Below are 26,902 nucleotides of genomic sequence, written 5' to 3' on the forward strand. Positions count from 1 at the left end.
TCAGCTTAGAATGAGCCTTTTGTATCTACATAGGGAGCAGGGCTTCTTCCGCCGAGCCTGCCACGTTGCACCGCCATGTTTCTACAGCAGCCCAGAATGGACAAACCAAACACTCTAGAGAGGGCCTTTCACGATTTTACATTACCTGAAGGCCAACGTAGGTTCTACTACACGCTTGTAAAGGGAGGGGTGAGCGAAGGGTTGGTCACAATCTGCAACCTTACTGCTAGATGCCACTTAATCCTACACACTGGTCCTTTAACAATGAAATCAGTTGTAATCAAAGATTTACAAATCTTTCGTATCTTCATTTACTGCTAAAATGTGGCATTGTGTTATATACAGTACCTGAAATTATTACAATGCTTTGACTTACATTTTGCATTAAAATAATTGAAATATGTGACTATTATGTGATTTACACAAATTAAAATCATTAAATATATTTTTCCTGAAAAACACCAATTATTGTCTAAAATATTTTATTGAACATGAAACATTTTACAGGTCTTTTCTTTTTAATGGGAAAACACTGAAACAAATTTTTTGTATAAACCTAAGTTGACTAAAGATTAAAGACAAAAAATATGTCTGCAACAAGCACACCAAAAATGTTTTAAGCAAAATCTGGAAACAGCTTATAATGTAACAGTAAGAAGACATTTCAATTGTGTAAGATGCAATATTATAAAGGGACAATGCTGATATTTTTTTCAGAATTTTGTAATCTGTTTTTTCTTCTGAAAAACATTGCAACCCTAAACTTTATTCTTAGAAAAGCCACTCCAGAAGCAAACAGCATGCGAAAACATAGGAATTGAACACGATAAGCACCATATTGCCCATATTGGTGCATACAAAATAAATTTACACTTTAACTGTACAACCAGACTATAGTTCATAGTATAACCTCTCAATGGTCCCAAATTAAGTATAATAAGTAAGTAATAAGTATGACATAATATATAGTAAAATGATTTTTATACTGTGGTAAAAAAAGGTGCAGGGTAAGAACAACACATTCAAAAATCAAAAGGACTAGGCCTATAGTATGGGTTGGAAAATGATAAGCAGTAATGTACATGATGATGTGGTCATCTTAAGAGTGCAAACATTTCACTTTAAACAAAGTGGATCTGTTGCAAGGATTGAGACACGACAGTGTAATGCTACAACAATTGTGATTTTGTGATTGTATATGTTAATTTTCTTCCTGGGTACATTTTCCAGGATCTCATGAAAAATTAGTTGGAATCCTACTATGGATGCTCCTGTTGGTGGGCTCATATCGAGGCTTATATGTTACTGCTGTGCTCTTGGTACAGGCTGCCATGAGCACTGCTCCAGGCTACAGTATATGAACTTCATCTGACCCCGAGCTGCTTTGACCTTATTATTACGTCTCATATAGTCTTCTCACTTACAGTTTGGTTGACATAAAGCCCTAAAAAAGTCAGCAATCATAAAAAAAGTGACAAAAAAGGTCCAAAAAAGTGGCAAAAACGTTGGAAAAAGTGACAAAAACATCGCAGAAAGCGCCAAAAACGTTGGGAAAAGTAACAAAAAAGGTCGAAGAAAGTGACAAAAACTTAGCCTGACATCGTCATACTCAGATTGTAGTCAGAATATGAGTCTGATACTGCTCCATTGGGCTGTGATTATGGGGCGTGTTTCAACCGAACCAGGAAAGAAAATGCCTCTGCACTCAATTAGATAGACCTACAACCAATCAGAGCAACGGAGACAGACGTCACAGAAGCTGCAAGTCAAAGGAAGGCTTCGACAGAACAAAGGCAGAGGCGATAGTTTCCGTGTCGTGCGGACGGGTGTGGCAATGTGTATACATACATGATTGCGGTTCTCTGTTCCTCTTTTAAAATGAATGCGCTGTCGATATCTTCTTTAACAGACGCGATGACAGCCATCTTTGTTGTAAACGAATTCAACCCAAGTGCTCTTTGGTGACGTGGTTGATTACGTTACTGTTGATCATCTGTCCATCATCGTATGAAGCCCGCCCTGACAATTTGATTTGTCCGAACAGCTCTGGTTCGAACATAGTTGCTCCACAACGGATCAAGTCCAGACCGAACTTCCCGACCTCAAATGTTGTGGGTGGGGCTAAGTTCGGCTGGCATCCAGGCTAGCAAAAACTAGGCGGGCCCAAATTTATTGTGAACCTAAATTGATATGGGGGCCAGATCAAAATCTGCGAGGGCCCGGATTTGGCCCGCGGGCCTTGAGTTTGACACGTAATGTAGACTTATAATGGATGGCTGGCCCTTTTCACTAGCATCATCCCAACCTGACACTAAGAGGGAGATGTTTTGATTGCTGCCATCACTGTATATGATGTCCGCATACTTCACCTTAAAAACTCACTACCATGGAGAAAAACTGCTCTTTTAAGCCCTGACCTAACATAAACCTAATGCTAATCATGAACCCCACACCAAAGGCCTAATTTTATTACAGTCGTTTGCAGGGGTGAGGCACAGCAACATGATCTGGACGATTTTCCATATCTTGTCATTTTACTGTGAAAAGAAGTACACACACACACACACACACACACACACACACACACACACACACACACACATTCCCACAAAGACAAATGTATCCCAACCCAGTAACAAGTGCTGTAGATGGTCTCAGGTACTTACAGTCTCCTGTAGTTTTGTATTCATATTTAGGGGTGTAGGAACTGTATCCAGCTGGTGAGCGGGTGCGAACACAGAAGACGTACCAGGTGGCTGGTTTTAAACCTGAGATGATCACACTGGGAGCCTTGGTGCGTGTCGACGAATAGCTCAACTGCTCATGTTCCTGTGGGAGAGAGTGAAAGATTAACAAAATAATCTAATGAATTAAGAACAGGTTTCCACCAACAATTATCTAATAACTGACAGTCAGATTTACCAGAATTTACACTCACAATGTGTGTGTAATTACTTTCTGCTTTACTTTGGCAGCTGCTGACTGCACAACCAGTGACAAAGGTTGTGTTGGACATTGCATTCTAACATACTACATACTGCCTACTAAATTAATGACTAAGTCTGACCCAGCCAGCAGCTCTCACATCTCTAAAAATATGGATAAACTGACCACATATTGGGAATCTAAATGGTTAGTTTCTTGCCTGAAAAAGCATTAAAACTTAATGAAGTGACATATTAATAGCTTTCAGCCTGGCTAAAAATCTCCACTGTTGTGCAGTAAGATCACGTCTCATACTGAAAAATCCTTGCTAACCTAAGTAGTATACATCCGGGCATTTCTTACATACACAACATACACATACTTTGCAGTGGGAACGCACTCCATTCTCAAGTCATACTTTACGGCATACTTAGTAGGAATAGTAAGCTAGTATGTGAATGGACCCAAGGACTGCCTTCAAACTTGATCATTTTAGTGAACAAAACATAGGCAATAGACACGTTTTGTGGAGAAACGTTTTATGAAACTACCAGTTCCTATAGTTGTACTGCATAGATATCATTGTCTTTTAAAATAATGTTGTGACCATAATTATGCAGATAGAGCATAAATGAATTGTCTATTCAGCTTAAAAAGGGTTATTATTTGTCCTTGGATGCATATTTGGAGTGCTTTATAATCATATAATGGCTACTATAGACTGTATTTGTGCCTTGGGACCCTTTGGCTTGGGCCATTCTTTTGACTGGTAAGATGAGAGGAGCTGATGTGGTTGGCTGTTATTGAAGCTCAGCCCAACTCCAGCTGCTCATACTCTATTCCTATTCCTAACTATTCCAGAGATTGCTGTGCTGCACTAGGATTACACAAACGTGGGCACTCACCCCAAATTTAGCTGATGCTGTGTAGCTTAATTTTTCACACACCACTTTCCTGTATTTGGACATCATGGATAAGACATTTTAGTGGGATAAAATCCCAGGTCAAGAGTGTTTAACGTTAACCTTGCTGTGCCAGGATGTTAAGTTAGAAATAGAAAATACTTTAGGCAGAAATTTGTCTTTTGCATGTGCAAAGACTGCAATTAAAATAAGTACTTTTAATTGCAGCCATCATGTTACATCCAGACAGAAAGCCATCATGTTACATCCAGACAGGACACATAAAAATACATTTACATAAAAAAAACAATACACAATAAATACTATTACATACATACAGCATCAGGAACTCCATGGTGAGGGCTAAATCTCTAAAAATAAAAAAATATAAAGTGCTGTGTGCTGAGGTAGTAAGCTGGATTGAAAAAGTGGTTGTCCCTACTGATTAAGATATTTTATGGCAACAGGGACAAACAATTTTCTATAGATATTCTTCTTTGCACAGGGGACTCTGTACCTTTTCCCTGAGTGCAGTAGCTGAAAGTGCGGATTTGAGTGATGGCTGTGGTCGTCTAAGATCGTGCCACTTAAGCGTTGGACTGTTTTGCCATGGTGATGGGACAGTGGGGTTTGTTTGCAGCCCAGTTTAACTTTTTGTCTTGCTTTTTACACTTAGGTGCTTGAAACATGAAGATTGTCTGGTCTAAAGCATATATGTTCTTGTTTAAATATAAAGAAATCTGTAGATTTTCTTATAAATTATGAATGGAGGACTTTTTTTTTTTTTTTCATTTTTTGGGGGCTTTTTCCCTTTATTTGTAAGTGGATAGACATGAAATGGGGAGAGAGATGGGGGATGACACGCAGCAAAGGGCAGCAGGACTCAGCCAACGTGGGGCGAACATTCTTACTGGGTGAGCTAGAGGCTGCCCCATGAATGGAGGACCTTAATCACATTTTACACACTTGCATACTCCTTATTTTTTTCTTGAGATCTCTAAATTCTGGCTAAATAAATTGCTACAAATACGTCTCTAACCTGAACAAGGATCAAGTCTATACCTACGTACTGGCTGCCCTACAATTTTAGGCCAGACCTGGACATACCTTCTCATAATATTTGATCTCGTAGTCGAGGATGAGCATTGTTGTTTGTTCGGGCTGCTGCCAGGAGAGAGCAATACTGTTTGGAGAGGCCCAGTCCTTCTTCAGAGACCCAACCAGAGATGGACCTGCACGGTTTGAATACAAAATACACAGCTTCAGCTTTAATGTCTTTACCATAATATCACAAGAATTGAATGAATACAACAAAGGTTGGCACACTAGATACGTTTTTACACACCTGACCTTCAAGTGTGTGCAAATATAAACAACACTGAGCTGCCAACAGATTTGAATTCACAAGGTATTTCACATAAATGCACGGTTCCCCTCCAATCATTCAGCCCCTCTAACTGCTTTTCCACAGAGACTTTAAAGAAGTAATATTAAAAATACCATAAAAACCAAATAAGTTTGGGCGTGCTGCCTAATTCTATATGGGAAAGACTGAAGTCCCCAGGCTCCCAGCTAAGTGTGCGCTTGATGTAGCTCTGCAATTTCAAGGTGACAATGTGGTTATGTGGCAAGCGCTGTAACCACTTGGCTACCAACGTGCTCAGGTTTATCTTATTCTAAATATACACAAGAAAAATTATAGGACAAGGAAAACAATTAAAGGTTAAGAGGCCAATAGGATGATTCACTTTTGTGTACTGTGTGGTTTATGTTGCAGGTCGCTGGCATGGTCCATGGATAATGGATTACATTAAAATGACGTTGTAAAGCATTGAGTTAATATGAGTAATTGCAGGGTGTTGTTCCTTTATTGACCAATAGCTTGGTTTAAGACCAAATACTTGTAATCTGCAGTACGATGATGACCCATGTTCAACATTTTCTGCTAAATATCATCATGCTAACATTGTTAATGTAAGCATGTTGCAGTGCAGCCTCACAGAACTCTGTGCGTGGCTGCATACTCTTAGTCTTGTTGATCTAGGGAGAACCAGTTGACCTCAGCAAGCCGTCAGTTTGATGAGAATGTGCACTGAATACAGAGTGAGGAGTTTTTCTATGATGCAGCCAGTTAACAATGAGGAAGTATAGCACAGCAAGGAATCCGATGGTTGACAACGCATGTGCATGAAACATACACAGATGAACACCTGTCCACCTTGTCAGCAATAATTATCACATATCCATGCGGACACTCAATTATTGTATTTCAAAATAGGCTGTAGTCCTTTCAAGTCACTAGGGAAAGAAGAAAAAAAAAGATCCACACAGCTATTCCCTTGTCCCATATGATCATCGTGTTTTAATTGAAAATAAGTTGAGGAAGCTACATCTTCTTTTCATGGACTGAATTGCATTTGCTTTGCTCTATAAATTTCTGATGGGTAAATAATTGCACTGAGCTTCCAAGAGCGGTCAGCAGATGTAACTGCCCTGAGAGCGATTATTGTATATTATATATCATCTGATGTTACAGAGCCGACTCATTATGTGGATATAAATTGTCGTCCTGCTTTTCTCGTGTGTATTCAAAGTAAAATGATGCCACTGAAACTATTTTTTCACATTTATTCTACAGTAGTGTGCCTGGGGGAGGTATTTGCAGTTCTTACTTTGTCTGAGGCTGGGTATTAGAAGAAGCATGAGGGATCAGGGATGGGTGTTTAGGGTATGGGGGTTTGTGGAGGAGAATCTTGGGGTTAGTGGTTGAGGGGTTGATGACATGAGAGTGATGAGCTGTAGGGGTTTGAGCTTGTTAACCTGAGACCTACTGCTACTAATCTGATAGAAAGTAAAAACACCTCTGTTCCCTTTATCCCTCTCTTACTTGGTTGTCTCTATTCCTCACCACCTGCCTCTTTTTGTCCATTCGCTCTCCATCTGTTGTTGGCTTTATCTCTTCATATCCTCATACATGGTTTTAACTCTCTGTCCTCTGCTCCTTTTACTTTCCCCTCCTCCCTTAGAGTAGGAATACATTTACTATTGGTATATTAGGGAGTAGGAACTCAAAAAGGTGAAGGGTTTGAACTTGGTTGGAAGGGAATGGGAAACTTTTAAGTATAACTTTAAAAGATTTAAGTATAACTTTAAAACAATATTTCGCAGAGGAAGAGCAGAAATGCTCAAATTCTGTGGATAAAAGTTCAGCTAAAAAAAGGACACAGAAATGAGTATTCAAATATGGTGCTGTGGTTCTAATATGATAAGAATAACATTTTATATTCTCATGTGGCATTATGATTGTATTATATTCTAAAATGTGAAAAACGTGAATTTGCAAAAGAGGGATATAAAAACATTTCATCTCTCATTTCACGGGAATACTTCACAAACATGTTATTCACATGCCTAACTCATGACTGTGATAACAAATGACTAAACCATGCAGTTAATTAAGCAACCAACAACCCAGGTCAATAATTTTAACTGGATCAAAACCATAAACTGCATTAAGATCAAAACATGACGGTTAAAATAGGGCTGGAGGGGGTAAGTGTACAGTACTGTGCAGCATCCAGCACATTTATATTAAATGCATTTTAACACTTGACTTCTTCTTAATAACCACCAACTTAATAGCCATTGAACATTTAGAAAGGTTGTCTAAAATGTTAGCAAAAATAGAACAACATAATCTCATGCGTGAGTGAAAATGGCTAATATTAGCATAATCAGCAAGCTCAAAGGGTAGGATGTGTGACTACTGTATGCATACATGTGCATGTTGGGGATTACTGTATGTGAGTGCATGTGTATGTTTTTATCTTAAAAAGAGAGTATGGAGCACCCCGAGTAGAAAATAAACAGTTCAGCAACACAATAAGCCAACGCTGCTGACATCTTAGGTGTTATTATTACATCTCTCACCTCTCATATGCCCATTTCACTCAGAGCTTTCTCGTATCCTCTGCTCCGTCTCTCCTCAGTGGCAGAGTAAATTCACCTCAGGGGGATTTTATCTGATCTAACTCTGTCTAATGAACCACTCTGTTGAAGCTGCGACGTTGCAAGGCTTTCTGCGCTGCTTATGCCAGCTGGGTACAACAGTGGCGGCAGGGCGGTGTGGTTTGCGGCTAGAATCATGCGGTGGAGGCATCAAACTAAGACACAGCAAGATGGTTGGCATCTGCTGTTAGCATATTGGCCCCTGATAGGGAACAATAAACACAGACTAAATACAATCTCCCTCTGAGTCAAAGATTTAAATCAGCCTCCCACCGCAAGGCAATGCACAATGCATACTCACACAAGTTGTGCAAGCAAACAAGGGAACACAGTGTGCAGGAAGCAAATGCACAGAAGACGTGTGCACACAGACACATAGTTGAGAGCTGACGCGTGTAAAAACAATATGTTTGTTAGAGAAGCAGGACCACTGTCTGGCAGGCAGAAAATAATAGCCAGTAGAAATGTACAGTGGTGGAGGAAGTACTGAATCTCAGTACTTAAGTAAAAGTACAAATAACCAGAGACATCTTTACTTTAGAAAAAGTAGAAGTACCACAATGACAACCCAACTTAAGTAAAAGTAAAAAGTACCTGATTTTAAATGCACTTTAAGTATTAAAAGTAAAAGTACTTGCATAACGATTTATTCTCTTAATCTTATTTGCATATTACCATTTTAAATGGTAATATGCAAATAAGAAAAAAAAGTTGGTTAGTTCGTTAGTTTGCACATTGGTCAGTGAGGGCACAGTGTCTAGCGACCCATGATTTACAAAGGGGTGGTTCAGTTATTTTGATGCTGAGCTTCGGCAGTATCCATATTGTCCACTACCACAAACAAGGCCTGGCTTTTAAAAAAAGTTCCTATCCTAACCAGCATAAAACGGAAATATGTTGTTAGAATCGGAACGCGGTTGGTTTTATTCATGGATGTATTTTAAGACGGATTTATTTCCTTTAACCATGGGAGCGTAAGCAAATAAAGTGTGTGAAGCAGCGGAAATGGAGAGGCGATGTGAAGAGGTCCAGCCAAATAAATAAGATATGAACGCGTCATATGCAGCCTGGTGGAGAAGAAAACGGCGCTGTGGAGAGAAATAGATGGCAACTAGGATTTAAAAATGTGAATAATAAAAAACAAACACTTTAATTTTCACTTTTACCGGAGGCTGTATTACCGAGGGTCAGCGGCGCTGTGCCCGGGCTCTGGAGCACCAGAGCTGGCTTGGAAGCCGATGAAGGATCGGCGGTGCCCCATATATATATCTATGGCAACCAAACTTCACAATGTGTGACGGTCAGGAAGACGTTTTGGCAGGGGGAAAAACTGATCAGAAAATGTAACGGAACGTTGTAGAAATGTAGTGGAGTAGAAAGTATAGATAATTGCTGCAAAATGTAACGAAGTAAAAGTCAAAAGTATGCACTATTGATTCTACTTAAGTAAAGTACAGATACGTGAAAAATGTACTTAAGTACAGTAACGAAGCATTTGTACTTCGTTACATTCCACCACTGGAAATGTAGCAAATGTTCATGTTAGAACTCATCTTGACACACTTAGAAATTCCTTCCCAATCATAAAAAAACCACAGTTGCTTTAATTGAGCCATTTTCACAAACCTAAAGAAAAAAATGTACAGCCTTTTTTGTCAGCTAGAATATGTTCCTATGTTCCTTCCTGAGCTCACGTTGTGGATGTAATCTTATGATCTAGATGCATTCTGTGCTACTCACAATGGATGGGAGGAGTACTGTATGTAATGTGCTTTTGGACTAGACTTAGTGTTGAATACATTGTACATTTAATATAATATATTTATATTGGTCTAGTCAATGTTGTCTAGATGTAATGTACATGCACAATATACATTTCTATAAATAGAGTTTGAGGAGGAGAAGCCATAAACCTGAACTGAGTGTAAAAAAACAAAATACTTTCTATTGTGGACATATTTATCTAAGCAATCATCGAAAACTCATGGCATTGAAGCACAGACATCATGTGATAATTATTTCACTCCACACATACACAAAATTTAAGACAAGTTAAAACAATAGAAACTACAGTGTCTGCTTGTGTGTGCGTTATGGTTGCATATTTCCAAAGGCTGGAGTGTGGAACACATCACTGTCTCCAGGCATCGGCAAGATACTTTGAGGTTACAGGACACGCAGCAACCGTCTTTAATGATTCTGTATGTGGGATATTAGAGCTGCAGCATGAAATCTGCCAGAGGAACTCAGGAGCATTGGAAAGCCATTAGAAACACCAGTCAATTACGATGCCCGATGGATGGATTTTCCAGTCAAGCGTGGTTAAGCTAAACATAAACTAATGGGGAGTCTTTAAATGAGCTTGACCTGCATATGATTTTAATTAGCTTTCCTGCCCTAAAGGCTTCCATTAACTGTTTGAAAAAATCAATAGAGCCAGTATTGATGCTGTGTGAAAGCTTAAACGATGTCCTAACACTCCACTGATTCACTGCTGATAGAGAGATGAGAGTAAAAGAGAAACACATACACAATATAGGTGCTCTTGTTTATAACCGTCATATTCATATGTCTCTCTTTTCTAGGTGTGTGGTTGTGTTTGTCTTGAGGCCGACCCAAATTGCTCCTTCAGTATGCATCTTCCTGGATGAATACAATTAAAATTTCCCAATTTGGGATCAATAAAGTCTATCTAATCTAAAAAGATTTACTGGAACAAGCACATGCATGCACATGTTGTACAAATATTCAAGTTACCTAAATTTGATTTGATTAAAATTAGTTCAATTCAATACGACTCCAAAGTGCCACCTGCCATCAATGACTACCTTGCATGCTTCAGAAGCACTTCATAAGTAGCCTGGTTGACACCAGACCCTTCTCAGTTGTAACTGAGAGTGGGTCTGGGCAAGCTTCATTCGCAGCCCATTTCCTTAGGGACGTCACCAATGGACGCCGCTCAAATGCCTCTGGGCGCAATTGTCCTTCAACCAATCAGACCAACGATCCGGGTGACGTAACAGCGACAGCGGCATCAACGGGTTGCTGTGCTTCGGTGGCCATCATGTTGAATGTAAACAAAAAGCTGCTTGCCATCGCTGTGCTATCGTCATCGTGGAACGGCCGCCTCAACGGTTGTGATTGCTGCCTCGATTTGGAAAAGTTGGAAATGAGCTTGAATGGGCTCTTGGCTAGACTGACTTGCAGAGCAAATCTCAAATTTGCCGGAAGTTCGTCAGGGTTTTCCCAGGCTACTTCATAAATGTTTCAGGGAACTAAGGGAATGAATGAATTTAAGTTGTCTCCAATGTTATCACTGGGACTTCAAGTAATCAGTTGGAGCAATGTCACATTTGTAGAATCTGTAATGTATGTGTATCTAAACTTCTGTGTGTGTGTGTGTGTGTGTGTGTGTGTGTGTGTGTGTGTGTTTTGCATGTGCTGCTTTTACAAACCCCGAGACAAAACTAAAGTAACATGGGGTCTGCTTTGGGGACTATCATCGTTACCCTTCATAAATGAACTCTATGTATAAACGCAGAGACTTGACTGTAAAATAAACGGTTAGGTCTAATTATAGAGTATAAATAAGTGACTGATCTGTTCAACTCAATCAAGAACAGTATAATTGGAATTTTTGTCTCATTAGCACGGACCTCTGTGGTATCCACCTGAGAATCACATCTCCCTGCAATATGTGGCTGTTTGTTGGGCTGTCAAGATATGTGTTTAAGGAATTTTCAGCTTTCTTTCTAAAAGTTAGATGAGAAGATTGATGCCTACAGTATCACATTTCTGTGCATTAAGTACGGAGCTACAGATGCAGGGGTGTCTTAAGTGTCCCCTTGTTCTTAAAAAATGTTAACGTTTATTGTCCCACCCCAAGAGTCAAATGAAATATCCACCTTTGGACACAGCCTTTGTTATAGCAGCTTTCATATTGGTGAGTATCCATTTCCCGTACAGGGTTTCTTTTATTTCACCAAGAGATTTCTGCGAAACTTCTGAGAAGTTTGCTTGGAGAACTTCTGGGAGCTTCTGATTCAGTCTTCAAAGATCATACTGATCATTGCATAGCACCTGTACATGGTACATAATGCCTGCTTCTGAATCCATTCCACTCTGTACCTATGGTAGCTACACATTCCTTCTCTACAATCTCCATATAAAGTGCGGCAATTTGTTGGCCAATCACCTACAGCAATCTCTCTCCCCACTGTGGTGATATGGGCTTCTTTTTCTGGAGGCATATTGTTGCTGCCTGCAGTCTCAGACCGGAAAAATGGATGTGACCCCTATGACACTAAATAGCTGTCAACCGGATCTAAACTGGGACAGTTTCTTGTTCTCCCTCGGTACACCTGCAATCCCCCCCTGCTGTGGAGGCTGTCTTTGGTATGACAGTGGAAAAAAGCTTCCAAGACTTCTTTGCCCTATCCAGATGGTGGCTACAACAGTCACCCGCACCATTTATCATGTGTATCTGCTGAGTACGGGGAGTTAACAGGTAATTAAAATCATCAGTCACGCAACAAAAGCAGGGATCGGGGAGGCGGAGTGGAAAAAAGAAAAGGAAAGAGACCCTTCTGCGAGTTCAGAGCTATTTCCACCCTTTCGCAGTGGCTTTGAGTTGTGGTAGGAGAGTGAAGACTAAGAAAATAGGAGTAGAGAGAGTAACAACAGAAGAAGAAAGATAGAGAGGCAAGTCAAAGAAACCATGTGAGACTTTGGATGGTCTTTGACTTGCAAACAGCCTGTAACATTTAAACCTTTGTCTTCTTATTGACAATCTGCACTAAAGCAGTGGAAGAGGGATTAAAAGACAGACAGACAGATACAAAGCAAAAATCTGTGTTGTCTACTGTGTCGTGGAGGAGGTTTGTGTGCTAGCTAGCCTGTCTGACACTCTGAGGTCTCGTCTTTAATAGGGTCCCAGCTTGCCACTGATCCCTCTTGTTCCCACTTAATGGGGACGTGAAGAAGCAATGACGTGTGGGAAAGAACGCTGAAACCAGCCCTACACTGGCCCACCACAATCAATACTCATTTGGCCTCCACCTCTCTTTCCTCAAAAGTAATTAATGAGAAAAACGGAACTATCTGGCCACTGACAGCTGATTTCCCTGCCTGTCCCTGTCCTTAACACCCTGTCCACTCCACATGCTGCTACTTAAAAGCTTTATCATGGTTGAAACTAAGCATTGGGTATTGGACAGTGACACAGATATGGACAGACACGGCTGTCGATGTGCATAATGTTCTTTTAGGATAAAAACCTACAAGAAGAGGTGTTGTTTTCACCAGTTTTGTGCAGTCAAATAAAACCCTTGCATTTGCGCTTGCATTTTTATTCTACATAGATTTAATTTGCAAAATTATATTGTGGCCAATTTAATAAAGTAATTTGTGGAAGCATTTTGGACCATCAATGGAAAAATTGTGGCTAAATTAAGTCGGATTAGGCTACATATATATCAATCAAGTTAATTCTCATGTGTTAGTTTGAATTATTTTCAACTTTATTAAAAAGAAAATGCCATAGCCCTAAACCACTTGCCTAGCCTTTGGCTTTAATACGTTCTACTAAAATATTTAATTAAGGTTTCACAATGATGGTGCACTTGATGGTGGCAGTGATGGTTTTGATGATTAAGATATGATTATGGGTTCAGTATCAAATTTACATCATTGAAATGCAGTTTCAGTTGGTTCCTATACATACAGGAACTGAAGTTGTGGTGAATATAAATAAAAAATAGATTTGACTTGTTACACAAATATAGTTAGCACTGCATATCTGAACAGAATAAAAACTCTGAGTAGCTTTAAAATCTCCTCTCCTCTCTGAATAGGAGTGCATTGGGAGAGGAGTGCAGTGCCACTGCAGTGGAGGTACAGTATAAATAGCAGTCGACCCTCCTATAGCACCCAGAGCAGACTTACTGCAGCAGAACACACAGATGCCAGAGTGGCAATACGCTCTTTCCTATAGAGCTCATTTCAAGAAGAGCCATCCGTACACAACCCTGCTTTCAAAGTGAACCACCCTGGAGTTAAAATAGCCCACACAATTGATGCTGCGTGAATAGGTCATGAAGGATTGCTTGAATACAGACAACAGCATATACTTTAAAAGCACTGATAATGCACAAGGTGACAGTAAACGTGTTGAAGAATAATGCAATTCCCATTTGGGCCAATCACTTGCAACCTCTACAAATGTGTAAAAGGTCACAGTTTCATGTTTTTTTTCGGAACACAGAAAATGCCATTTTCAGGGATGTTTCTAGTTCCTGTTAATATTTTTCTTTTGTTGGTGTGGCACCTTAACATTGGTTGACTACACAACAGTTTTTTACTCGCTGGCACTTCCGTGTACCACCCAGCAAAAGTGGTAAAAACTGATACTTAAGACAGCAAATTGTCTGACTAAACAATATTAACATACTACTGCTCACAGGCACACATTTGCAGAGTGAGGACAGTGCACTAAAAGGCTAATAGCATTACTACAGCACTTAAATATTCACAATTTAATAAAAACTGTCTGACATGAAAAGTATGTCCGTTAGTGTTGACTGACATGCAGTCGTGTACATGATGCATTTTACAAAAAGAGGTAAGCTTGATTAAAAAAAAGCTTGTCAATTGTTTCAGTCGTATTTGATGTCTCACTCTGAAAATGTTTGAATACACTGTGGAAATGGAGTATAAACTATAAGACCTTAAGCTGCATGTCTTCAATGGTTGCTAAAATGTATAAAGGTTTAGAGAGATTGAAGTTAGAGCTGCTGTCATTATAAATGGCTTTATGAAGTGAGGCTAATGCAAATTCATTTAAATGATCTGAAGCGAAAAAAGGCATTGGCAACTGATTTATCTAACTTTTAGAAGACAATGGGGCTGCATTCTTGGGAGGAAATTGAACTCGAAGATTGAAGAGGGGATTGAGGTGAGAGTTGAGAGAGAGAAAACTTCAGAGAACATCCATCAGGATTGCAGAACAATGAATCCAATCACTCTGCATTAATGAGCCAATGCTTAAAATAGTTCCCGTTGTGAGGTGAAGTCAGGGGAAATGATCTTTGCAGGGGGGAGAAGAAGCTTCCTGATAAAAGTCTGGGCATAAATCATTTTTGTGGAGTAGAAATAGCTAATCTCTTTTCCTTCAAACTCCCCACCTGCTCTGAACACTGCTGAATAGCGATGCTGGGGAATAGCTATTCTTAACGCTGACTGGTGAATAGTTGACTTACTGTATGTCTGGAGGGCTCAGAGGAGCTGGCTGGAGATATACGTATATGGCCACACACAACAATGTACATGTGGGCAACTCAATGACAGCCTTCAAAGCGTAAAGTAAAAAAGGCTTGAAGGTCTTTCTGAAATCCAGCCACTTTCCAGATGCTAAATGACATATCAAGCAGAATTGTAGTGATAGAGATTGTAACACATTATTTACTTATTGTTACTCCTGTAGGAGCTCTATGGCATTTTAAATACAGGTGCAACAACACCATTATTTATGAACGGAGCAGCACTGACTTAATTTTCTGCAAATTCATTGTTTCAGACTAAAATATCTCAACAACTATTGACTGGATTGCCATGAAGTTTGGTACAGACGTTCACCATTAATTGCAATCACTTTGGGGATGAGTTTTCATTAAGTGCTTGTGACCAAATACCTGCAAAACTAATACCATTTTCATTAACCCTGTTTACTGCTAATTAGCAAATGTTAGCTGGCTAATATGCAAACATGCATTTGTGAAGGAGGTACGAGCGTTCATTTTTATGGCGTTGTATGTCCATTATTTGGGTGACTTTTTTCAGGTTTTAAAGTTCATTTCTTTGTAAACAGAACTGATCAGCGGGCCAGTCTGGCTTGATTGGCGGGCCGGAGTTGGTCTGCGGGCTGACAGATAAATGGGCCTGCTGTAGAGCAAACAAACAAACAAATGCATCCCTGTCCCTGAACAAATTACCCTTTTTTAAAATTATTCTTGTGCCTGCTGTAAGGACCTGCATGCAATGTCAAAAGATAAACCTTTGGAGCATTTTTTTTACATTGTATTAAAACATATCAATTACTTGGGGTTTCATACTAATCTCTCAAGTAATTCACACTAATCCTTTATGTGCGTCCCTAAAGTTTGTGTCAACTGTATGACATTGTCCCTAGCCCATCCTATCTGATGTTACCCTTAATAAGCCGGTGGGTATTAGTATGCTGTAACCTGAATACAAATAAACAGATGCAAGGCCAACATAGGCACAGATCTCCCTACTGGGCCCAGCTGTGCTAAAATGCCCCTCCTCACCTCATTTTCACCTCTTCCAGCCCTTTTCACCTCTTTCTTTCTCATTGACCTCCACAATAAGTATACCCAAATCCTATTCCAAGTCTATCTAATGCATAACGGCATGATTATTATGTTACTATATCAATCCACCTCTTCTTTCCACTTTACCCAAAAGCAAAATATGCCAAAGTTCAGATATTTAATATTTATGACAATCACCTCTTGTATTCCAATTGTTTGACTCCACATCTGTTGTTTTTCTCTACAATCTGAACGGGTCTGAGCTTATGTGTGTATGTGTGTATGTATGTATGTATGCATGTATGTGTGTGCGAGTTTGTGTCTGGTAGCGGCAGGTCATTGGAAAAGATAAAAGAGGGCACTGAAGGGCAGACAATGGGCAGGGGGCAACAGATGCCCCAGGTTACATCCAGCCCCATGGGAAGCCAGCTAAACAAACCTGCCAACAAACAGAGTGAGCAAACACCTGCTGACATCATATCGCAGATACACACATTCATTATGTTTACAAAAGCACACACACTCATCCTGCTATGTACAGTTCATACAATATAAACATATCTGAGCCCTCCTTTGTACATGGCTGCAGAGCCTATGATATTTTTTACTCTGGTAGGAATAATATTTTAAGCTAATTGTCGGGCCACTTCTTATGTAGTTTATTTGGTCACAAAAGTATTTGATCCATGCTACACTTCTTTTCTAAATGAAACTCTAAGCTGAATTTATTTCTGAACAGCAGAGATGTTCACAAGTAATTTTTTTGAAAGTCCAAGTCAAGTTTCAAGTCTTTGAGCTTGAGTCCAAGTCAAGTCTCAAGTCTTTAAGGGGCGAGTTCAAGTCAAGTATCAAGTTATGATTAGGCCAAATGTTGGTGCTGTCTAACATCTACAAACTGGGTAGCTAAAATGAACATACACCGGATATTAACAAGCTGGGCAAGCCAAACGCCGATTTGCATTGCATTAAGTTTATTTAAATGAGTTCGGGCTAAGCCCCCAACCTCATCAAGTCCTAGAAATGCCCCTGATCATGATCTTATATTCTCTGTCTGGTCTTCTCTTTTTTCTCTCCAACCCACCACAAGACTCCATCTGACAACTCTCTTTATTTATCTCCTTTCTTCTCTCTTCACTGTGTCTCATTCTTCTCTTCTCATTCTTTCTTTTTGCAGAGCTGACGGCAGAGGCTGGGTTGTGATCCAATCACAGGCTGGCTGCAACAATCACCGTCTGCTGATTGGTTTTATAATCCTCACTCAGGATCTCAGATGGGAGAGAATCAGCTGGCCAAGAAGTGCTGCTCTGAAAGATGTCATACTCATGCATGTGCGCACACACACACACACACACACACACGCACGCACGCACGCACACACACACACACACACACACACACACACACACACACACACACACACACACACACACACACACACACACACACACACACACATTCTTGCTTTCTCTTTGCATCTATATCACACTTCTTGACTCCACATCATTGCTTTCATTTTTTGTACAAAAGTAGTCTATGAATGTGTGTGTGCATGTGTGGCAATGATTGAACAAAGAGGAAAGGAGAGCATTCACTCAGCTCAAGTTCTGTATCTGCTTTTAGCTTCGCTGTATGTATGCACGTACAATAACATGTTCATCAATACATCTTAGAAGATGATGCAAGACTGCATCCTAACCCTGTAACACCTTGCTAGGGCGCAGAAGGACACGATGAAATAAACTATAAGTGAATGCAGCAATGCTACACACATTCCAGCCCAAACTCCCAGATCTTTAATTCTCATATTTAAACATCCAGAAAAGAAAAGCTAATCTTCAAGGCACAATATCGCAGCTAAATCCCCAAATACTCACAGGTAACAGCGGTGGTTTGATTTGCCATCTAGCATGGATAACAATATGAAAAGAGAAAATGTAATTAGTCAATACACACAGGTGCTGTTCATGAAAAATACAATAAACACACACACACACACACACACACACACACACACACACACACACACACAAGTGGATAAAGAAAAGACTGAATCCAAATCTGTAATTGTGTGTGTGTGTGCTTGGTATTTTATTTCCCTAGTCTCACAATATCCGCTATGATCATGTTTGTATATTGTGCCAAGGACACTTGACACAAGATGCTTTGACACCTTGGCTGTATATGTTACATATAATATCCTGCGTACTGCATCTTGCATTTTAAATCCTAAATTTTGCATCCTGCTTTGGGTCTTTACTTTCTGCGTTGTTCAGCATGTTGCATCAGCCCATAACCTACTGTTTGTCCTATATACTGTGTCCTTGTGCTACATCTGTGAAGTTAAGGACAAATAAGACTTCTACCAGTAATGCGAGTGTCTTCCGAGGTGTCTATCAAAATTAATTGTACAGGTGTGGAAATTAATTGTACAGATTGTAGATGTATTCATTGCAAATATTCTGTCAGGTAGGTACAATGAGTTATTGGTGTGTACAAGGTTGAGTTTTGGAGAATCTAATGGGCTTTTCTTTTTTGCAGTCATTCGACAACGATATTTAAATTTAAAAGCCTGAAGTAGATTCAGAGGACTCCAAAAAGGGATTAAAAAGTATTATAAAGTCTTACATGTAACGTCAGTTTCTCAGCCAATTACAGAGAGGCTGCGATGTATGTTCAGGTCCCACATGTACATGTATCCATAAAATGTATCCATAGGACAAAACTGCAAAATACAGTTTTTTGTTCCGTGATGGGGAGTGAAAAAGTCTGCAGGGTGTTGGTAATTCAGCTACCACTGAGCCGATTCCCTACAGTCTTCTCGTAAAGTGGAGAGAGCAAACGCTACATTAAAAATCACACACTGGTTAAAACATATGCACACACTGGGCTTTACAGTAAGTGGACTGCCTATTGCTCTCTGAAGCTGATGCTCTCATGTGTGATGGAGAAGGAAAGCGACAAGTGCAATGTGGTTTCTAAATCATAGTCAATGTAGCAGTCATTGCAGCGATTATCTAGTCAAAAATATGACCATTACTTTGAAATCACCTGTGACAAAGTGAAACTGCAGGTTTGTAGTTTTTCTCCAGGTAATCCCCAAGTTTCACCGCTTACCGTACGGGTCTTTATGAACAGTCACCCACTCTGCTCCTTTCTACCAGCAGGGTTGGGAGTTTTTCTTTAAAAATGTACAATTACTAATTACATGTTAAAAAATGTACTCAAAAAGACAAGAGAAAAGAAATATCAATAAGACGGCTTTTATTTAAACTTAATACACACTTGTACTGTAAGAAAACAGAACACTGTAACCTTAGAAAAGAAAATAGTTAAACTACGATTTTTAGCACTTTAATGTGTCCTCTGCTCAGTTTATTTTTTTAAAGAAAAACAAACTTTTCATTAAACAAATTCAGGAGTATCCTATAGACCTACAATGAAAGTGCACAACACATAACAACATTTACTCGAGACCAGAGTGGTGGTGTGTGAGACTCGTAAAGTGTTGTGATGTGAGTGCATTTGTAAGCTATTATGTTGTGAAAGGTAGGAACAGAAGTGTGCTGCCGTTGATATGGGAGTCAATAAACAGTTTGTCATCTTGGTTCAGACTACGGAGCCTCCATGTTATTATTATATTACCTTCATGAATAAGTGCAACTCATAACCCACGGCTATAGTATTATATTGTTCCTTATTTTAAAATGTATTTCTAAATTGTAATCCTGCTAATAATCCCCATTTTGACTATATGTATCGTGATTTGATCAAGTGTTTTTTAGTACAGTTAGCTTTTTGTGTATCCTAATTACGTAACATTGTTTCATGTATTCCCTTACTTCCCAAGCCTGTCTAGCAGCGCCAGCTTGTGTTAATTCTCACCTGCCCTACCTCTCTTCAATTTCAGCTCACATGAATTCATTATTGCTGCCAATAATCTCCAGGAGGTAACACTTTGGTGTGAGAAACCCAATTACCACCCTGTGTTCTGTGACCTGCATTCAAAGCATCTTAACTTCTGAACTGTAAGATTTTTTTCCCCCTTTGTTTCCTTCACCTTAGCTGTGGGTTACCGCCCCTTGAGGCACCTAAGACCCTAAGACCACAGCTCCTCGCCGCAGCTTCAGCAATGGAAACTTTGAACATTGTCCACTCGGGTTCAATGCCCCCAGCCTCCACAGGGATGCACGAAAAGCTCCGCCGGAGGTGTGAGTTGAAAGTCTGTCGGACAGGGGCCTCCTGCAGACGTTCCCAATTTACCCGCACTACCCGTTTGGGCTTACCAGGTCTGTCCAGAGTCTTCCCCCACCCCCTGACCCAACTCACCACCAGATGGTGATCGGTTGACAGCTCTGCCCCTCTCTTCACCCGAGTGTCCAAAACATACGGCCTCAGATCAGATGAAACGATTATAAAATCGATCATTGACCTTTGGCCTAGGGTGCTCTGGTACCAAGTACACTTATGAGCATCCCTATGTTCGAACATGGTGTTCGTTATAGACAATCCATGACTAGCACAGAAGTCCAACAACAAACAACCACTCTGGTTTAGATCAGGGAGGCCATTCCTCCCAATCACGCCTCTCCATGTGTCTCCATCATTGCCCATGTGCGCGTTGAAGTCCCCCAGCAGAACTATGGAGTCCCCCACTGGAGCCCCTTACAGGACTCCACTCAAGGTCTCCAAGAAGGCCGAATACTCCGAACTCTTGTTTGGTGCATATGCACAAACAACAGTCAGAGTTTTCCCCCCCACAACCCGCAGGCGTAGGGAGGCGACTGAGGAGGTAATAGGGCGGTGGAAGGAGCACTTTGAGGAACTCCTAAATCCGACTAATACGCCCTCTATGGTAGAGGCAGAGCTGGAGGATGATGGGGGATTGTCGTCAATTTCCCTGGTGGAAGTTGCTGAGGTAGTTAAACAACTCCACAGTAGCAAAGCCCCAGGGATTGATGAGATCCGTCCAGAAATGCTTAAAGCTCTGGGTGTGGAGGGGTTGTCTTGGTTGACACGCCTCTTCAACATTGCGTGGAAGTCTGGGACGGTGCCTAAGGAGTGGCAGACCGGGGTGGTAGTTCCCCTTTTCAAAAAGGGGGACCAGAGGGTGTGTGCCAATTATAGGGGTATCACACTTCTCAGCCTCCCTGGTAAAGTCTACTCCAAGGTGCTGGAAAGGAGGGTTCGGTCGATAGTCGAACCTCAGGTTGAAGAGGAACAATGTGGATTCCGTCCTGGTCGTGGAACAACGGACCAGATCTTTACTCTCGCAAGGATCCTGGAGGGAGCCTGGGAGTATGCCCAACCGGTCTACATGTGCTTTGTGGATCTGGAGAAGGCCTATGACCGGGTCCCCCGGGAGATACTGTGGGAGGTGCTGCGGGAGTATGGGGTGAGGGGGTCCCTTCTCAGGGCCATCCAATCTCCAACAACCAAAGCGAGAGCTGTGTCCGGGTTCTCGGCAGTAAGTCGGACTCGTTTCAGGTGAGAGTTGGCCTCCGCCAGGGCTGCGCTTTATCACCAATCCTGTTTGTAGTATTTATGGACAGGATATCGAGGCGTAGTCGGGGTGGAGAGGGGTTGCAGTTCGGTGGGCTGGGGATCTCATCGCTGCTTTTTGCAGATGATGTGGTCCTGATGGCATCATCGGCCTGTGACCTTCAGCACTCACTGGATCGGTTCGCAGCCGAGTGTGAAGCGGCTGGGATGAGGATCAGCACCTCTAAATCGGAGGCCATGGTTCTCAGCAGGAAACCGATGGAGTGCCTTCTCCAGGTAGGGAATGAGTCCTTACCCCAAGTGAAGGAGTTCAAGTACCTTGGAGTCTTGTTCGCGAGTGAGGGAACAATGGAGCGGGAGATTGGTCAGAGAATCGGCGCAGCGGGTGCGGTATTACATTCAATTTATCGCACCGTTGTGACGAAAAGAGAGCTGAGCCAGAAGGCAAAGCTCTCGATCTACCGGTCAGTTTTCGTTCCTACCCTCACCTATGGTCATGAAGGTTGGGTCATGACCAAAAGAACGAGATCCAGGGTACAAGCGGCCGAAATGGGTTTCCTCAGGAGGGTGGCTGGTGTCTCCCTTAGAGATAGGGTGAGAAGCTCAGTCATCCGTGAGGAGCTCGGAGTAGAGCCGCTGCTCCTTCGCGTCGAAAGGAGCCAGTTGAGGTGGTTCGGGCATCTGGTAAGGATGCCCCCTGGGCGCCTCCCTAGGGAGGTGTTCCAGGCACGTCCAGCTGGGAGGAGGCTTCGGGGAAGACCCAGGACTAGGTGGAGGGATTACATCTCCAACCTGGCCTGGGAACGCCTTGGGATCCCCCAGTCGGAGCTGGTTAATGTGGCTCGGGAAAGGGAAGTTTGGGGTCCCCTGCTGGAGCTGCTACCCCCGCGACCCGAGACCGGATAAGCGGACGAAGATGGATGGATGGATGGACCTTAGCTGTCACAGCAAAGAGTTCTTCATCCTACTCCTACATCTTCACCCCCCCACCCCCCATTGTTTGAGTGATACACTTCTGGAGTGCCTTCTTTTCCAGTTTGACCCATTGTCATTACAAAATAAAGGCCAATGAATCTACATTAATAGAAGAACTATGACTAGCCTATGACTTTTACCTTACAAGATTTCTTCACAGTCTATTGAAAATGTCCTGAAGTGCTCCTAAAATAAGATGGATGAAGAATTTATCTGTATACACACTAGTGTTATACTGACTAATTTAGTCCCTTCAATTAAACATCTAATCTGGTCAAGTCAGGTCCAGCTACTTTTGATATGTTTCAGTTGATTGTTATTATATGTTATTGTGAAACTGATCCAGATTATAATTTTTGTCTAACCTCATTGGAAAAATTCTACCAGTTTTTACCCAAGCTTGGGTTGGATCCCTTTAATTACTGTAAGTAAAGTACATTAGAAATGCTTTTGAGCAAAGTCTAATTTAGCTAAAAATTGAACACTGGGACAAAATATCCACATATTGTGGCTTCATTCCAAAAATAACAGTATCAGTGTTGAAAAACCTTATTGAGCAAACCTTGCTTGAAATCAATTTATGACCCAAGAAAGAGTTAAATCTAGATTTGAATTTAACAAACACAGAGCAGCTTCCAACTCATATATTTATGATTCTGTATTGACAGTGGCCTAAAAAAAAGACAAACCTTGGTCAAGCCCCAGTGCTTATTTCCTTCTGCATACATAAACACACAAATAAGCATGTGAGAAGTTTGTACAGTTTGTAAAATCTTTTAAATCCTGTTAAGAGTGCACACAGACACACATCTGGTCCCAAAGCTTCCCCATTAGCTCAGTGTGTGTGTTCACTAGGGTGAAACCAAGCCACTGGGAACATCATTCATATCAGGCCTGGAGGGAGAGAGAGAGAGCGAGACTGCAAGGCCAGGGCCTCTCCCTTTCTCTGTAACATACACACACACATGCATACACACACTGTCCCCCATGAGGTCAGCAGGATAAGCTGGTTTGGAAAGGCATGTACCCTTCACTTCCTGTCAATGACAACATGGGCTGGTAGCCGCTACGCACCACTGAGTCTAAATCACTGTCTCTCTCTCTCCCTCTGTTTTTGTCTGTATCTCTCTACCTGACATCTTCCCATTGTATCTATCCCTGACTCATCTCTACTCCCCAGGCTTTGCATCTCCACCTCCCCCCGAAATCTTCCTCTTATAAGATGAAACTTTAATGATTCCCTTGGGGGAAATTGGCTTGTTGCAGTGGAAAATATACAGTCACAACAATAATAGGATGCAAGAAAGAGAGAATGTTTGGGGTTGTGCATGTCCAGGGAAGAAGGCACTTTGTTCTACTTACTTATTCTCTGCAGACTAACTGCATATGCAGTCTGACTTCCTGGGCTAACACTTGTTTAATAATATATATCATTATTATTATTATTATTTTAAGTCTGTACAATCTGGGCTGCACGATCTCATTGTCTCACGTTACGTGTCAAGTGTTACAAGCACACACACACACACACACACACACACACACACACACACACACACACACACACACACACTCAAATAGGCAAGTGTTATTTCCGTTAATCTGTGGTCTTCAACCATGTGTCAGTTAATGGGTTGGTTAGTGAATTTATTCAGTTTTGGCCATTTTTTCTCTTTACAAGATAAGAGATTAAGTTTATTTTCAAAACATAACAGTGTCAATGGTACAAGTCTTTTGCACTGTGCAATAATAAATAATATAATAGAATGAAGAGCTAAACTATCAAGGAACAAATATTTTTTGTAATAGGTTTGCATATATTTCTGATGACGTACCATATTATTGGCATAAAAACTTGAATACGAGCATGTTAAAAAGTAGATAGAAGACCAGCTTTGTTCTTTCTAACCCCCCCATCTTATCTGTCTCCATTCCTTCATGTCTCTCAGGGCTCTAATCACACAGGGGACCGTCATTCTCACTCTGTCTTTCACTTTTTCAGTCTCCCAGTCATGTTTTTTTCTGTCAACCAACCCCCTCAACGCTATTCCTCTGTCCCTTGGCCATTGGTGGATAAAACCCTAAAAATATTCCAAGACAGCTGACTTGGACACGTTTCACTTCAGAGTTGTACAGTGCTTCCTCTAAGCTAATTTAGGTGAAACCTTTCAGGGCTAATTTTAAAAGATAATGAGAAAAAATCTCAATCAACTAAGAGATCTTAAGAAAAAAACAAACTTTAAAGACTCAGTTTGGTTGAAATATAAAGTTTGGGGGTATGTTTGCAATGTTGGCCATTGCTTACTCACCATACATTATGGATTGTTACACTAACTGTAACAACAGTAACAAGTCATCTTTCCCAACACTGTTATACCAACATTCAGCACCATCAAAGTTGACATCATTGTGGTCCATACCATGTTTTTAATGATGTTAATGCTTTGATTGTGTTAAGATACATGGATAAGATAATCCTGAAATTTTTTTTATTTTTTACCTTTTACCTGAAGAAGTATTACAGGTAAAAGAATGAACAGAGAAAAGTATGGCTGAGGGGAAAACAATGATTAAGAAAATAACCCAGAGAAAATGTCCCAGAGGAACTTGATACAATTACTTGTCTGACACAGCTTCCCTTTGTGTGCTTTAGGGTGGCTCTATGCAGCTCTTTACACAAATATTCACATAACATTTTACAAATCTCTTGCAGAGGTTCCTATCTGACTTATGATGAGTGACCAGGCAGGGGTTGACTGTCTTATTCAAGGACACTTTGGCATGAAAACCTTCTGGTAACAGAACTGTGCAGCCTGTAGGGATTTACTGCCAGCGAAGCATGTGTGCGTAAGTTGTGTGTCATCCATCTGTGGTTCAGTTGCTTGCACGCACGCACGCACGCACGCACGCACACAGAGAGATAGATGGGCATTTAATGTCTACAAGAACTAATAGATGTGCTTTCTCCGTGAGACTTAGAGAAATTTATTCAGACACCTAGGCTCTAATGTGTTAATAGTGTGAGAATGAATAATGCATAAGGTGTCTAAATGAAAATAAACACAAAAGAAAAAATAGGTGTACCTTGGCACAAGTCTATGGGTCACTTTATAGATGTTTCTCCACTCAATTGGAGCTCAAGCATAGCTCACCTGGTAGAGCATGCGCACCATGTTCTAAGGCTTAGTCCTTGACCCAGCGGCTGCAGTTGCGGTTGCGGCCCTTTGCTGTCATTGTCATTCCCCCTCTCTATCCCCTTTCACATTTTCAGCTGTCCTGTATAATAAAGGCCTAAAATGAACTCAATCCAACAGATCAGTTGTTTCACTTGCTGAAGACAGACTGAAGGTAAAAGTCAAACAAAAAGTAAACTAATTTCTGTCCTCTAAGCCATTGTGACTACGTATGTTAAAATGGGTATAAATCCCACAATGTTCATGTGATGGTTGTGAAAAACTTCAAATAAAAGTCAGAACTCAGCCCTTTAACCTGTGTAGGTGTTTGATTTCAAATCCAACATGCTGGAGTACGGAGCTAACAACAAAAGCAGTCTTACAGAACCTAATACTTTCTGACTGAACTGTTAATTTGTTTTGTTTTTGTTTTCTCTCAACTTCCTCATTTCTCAACTTCCTCTACTCTCATTGTTACTTTAGTTTCTAAAGTCCTTCATTACCGGCCTCCATTACATGTGTCTGCTGATCTTACAATTTTACAGTGTTACCCTCAATGTTACCTGCTAAAACTTTTATTCTAATGGTCAGACACCCTTATATTGGAAGTATTTTTGTCATCTTAAACTGACTGCTCATCTCTGCCAAAATACAGTACCCTATCCATTTTAATTTACAGAACCCAGACAGAAGGGGAGAGGGGGGTAGTTAACAGATTATTAATTTGTACCCTGGAAATAATAATTTGATACGCTCAATACAATAATGTACTCATGGTGCTATAAGATGATATTGGGAGTGGTGTACTGTTGCATGAAGTCAAAGTATAGCACTCTTTCTTTCGCATTATCTAAAATAGCACCTGCTTGACTGGATGTTTTATCAGATATAAAGAAGCTGTAGTAGAAGTAATAGTAGTAGCACTGTTTCTTTGTACTAAATGTTTCAAAAATAACAAAAAGCTCCCAAGGCTCAACCCTTGGACCCCTTTTATTAGGTATTAGATAACCTTATGCATAACAGGAAAGCTGCATATATATATTATGCTGATGATACTAACGTTTATTAGTATTTTTTTTTTTTTTTAAAGGTT

The 26,902-nt window shown here is 40.7% G+C and overlaps 1 protein-coding gene across 2 annotated transcripts in view; it reads right to left on the reverse strand.

The window, feature by feature from the left end:
* The window catches only part of epha6 (eph receptor A6), a 188,670-nt gene that overhangs the window by 30,952 nt on the left and 130,816 nt on the right, over positions 1-26,902 (reverse strand). For both annotated transcript variants that reach the window (XM_031281749.2, XM_031281750.2), the window contains 2 exons: positions 4,935-5,059; positions 2,667-2,829 (listed from right to left, as the gene is read on the reverse strand). In XM_031281749.2, coding sequence (XP_031137609.1) covers positions 2,667-2,829; positions 4,935-5,059 — 288 coding nt within the window. The remainder of the gene's footprint in view (positions 1-2,666; positions 2,830-4,934; positions 5,060-26,902) is intronic.

This window comes from Sander lucioperca, chromosome 8 (assembly GCF_008315115.2).
Source record: "Sander lucioperca isolate FBNREF2018 chromosome 8, SLUC_FBN_1.2, whole genome shotgun sequence".
Lineage (NCBI taxonomy): Eukaryota > Metazoa > Chordata > Actinopteri > Perciformes > Percidae > Sander > Sander lucioperca.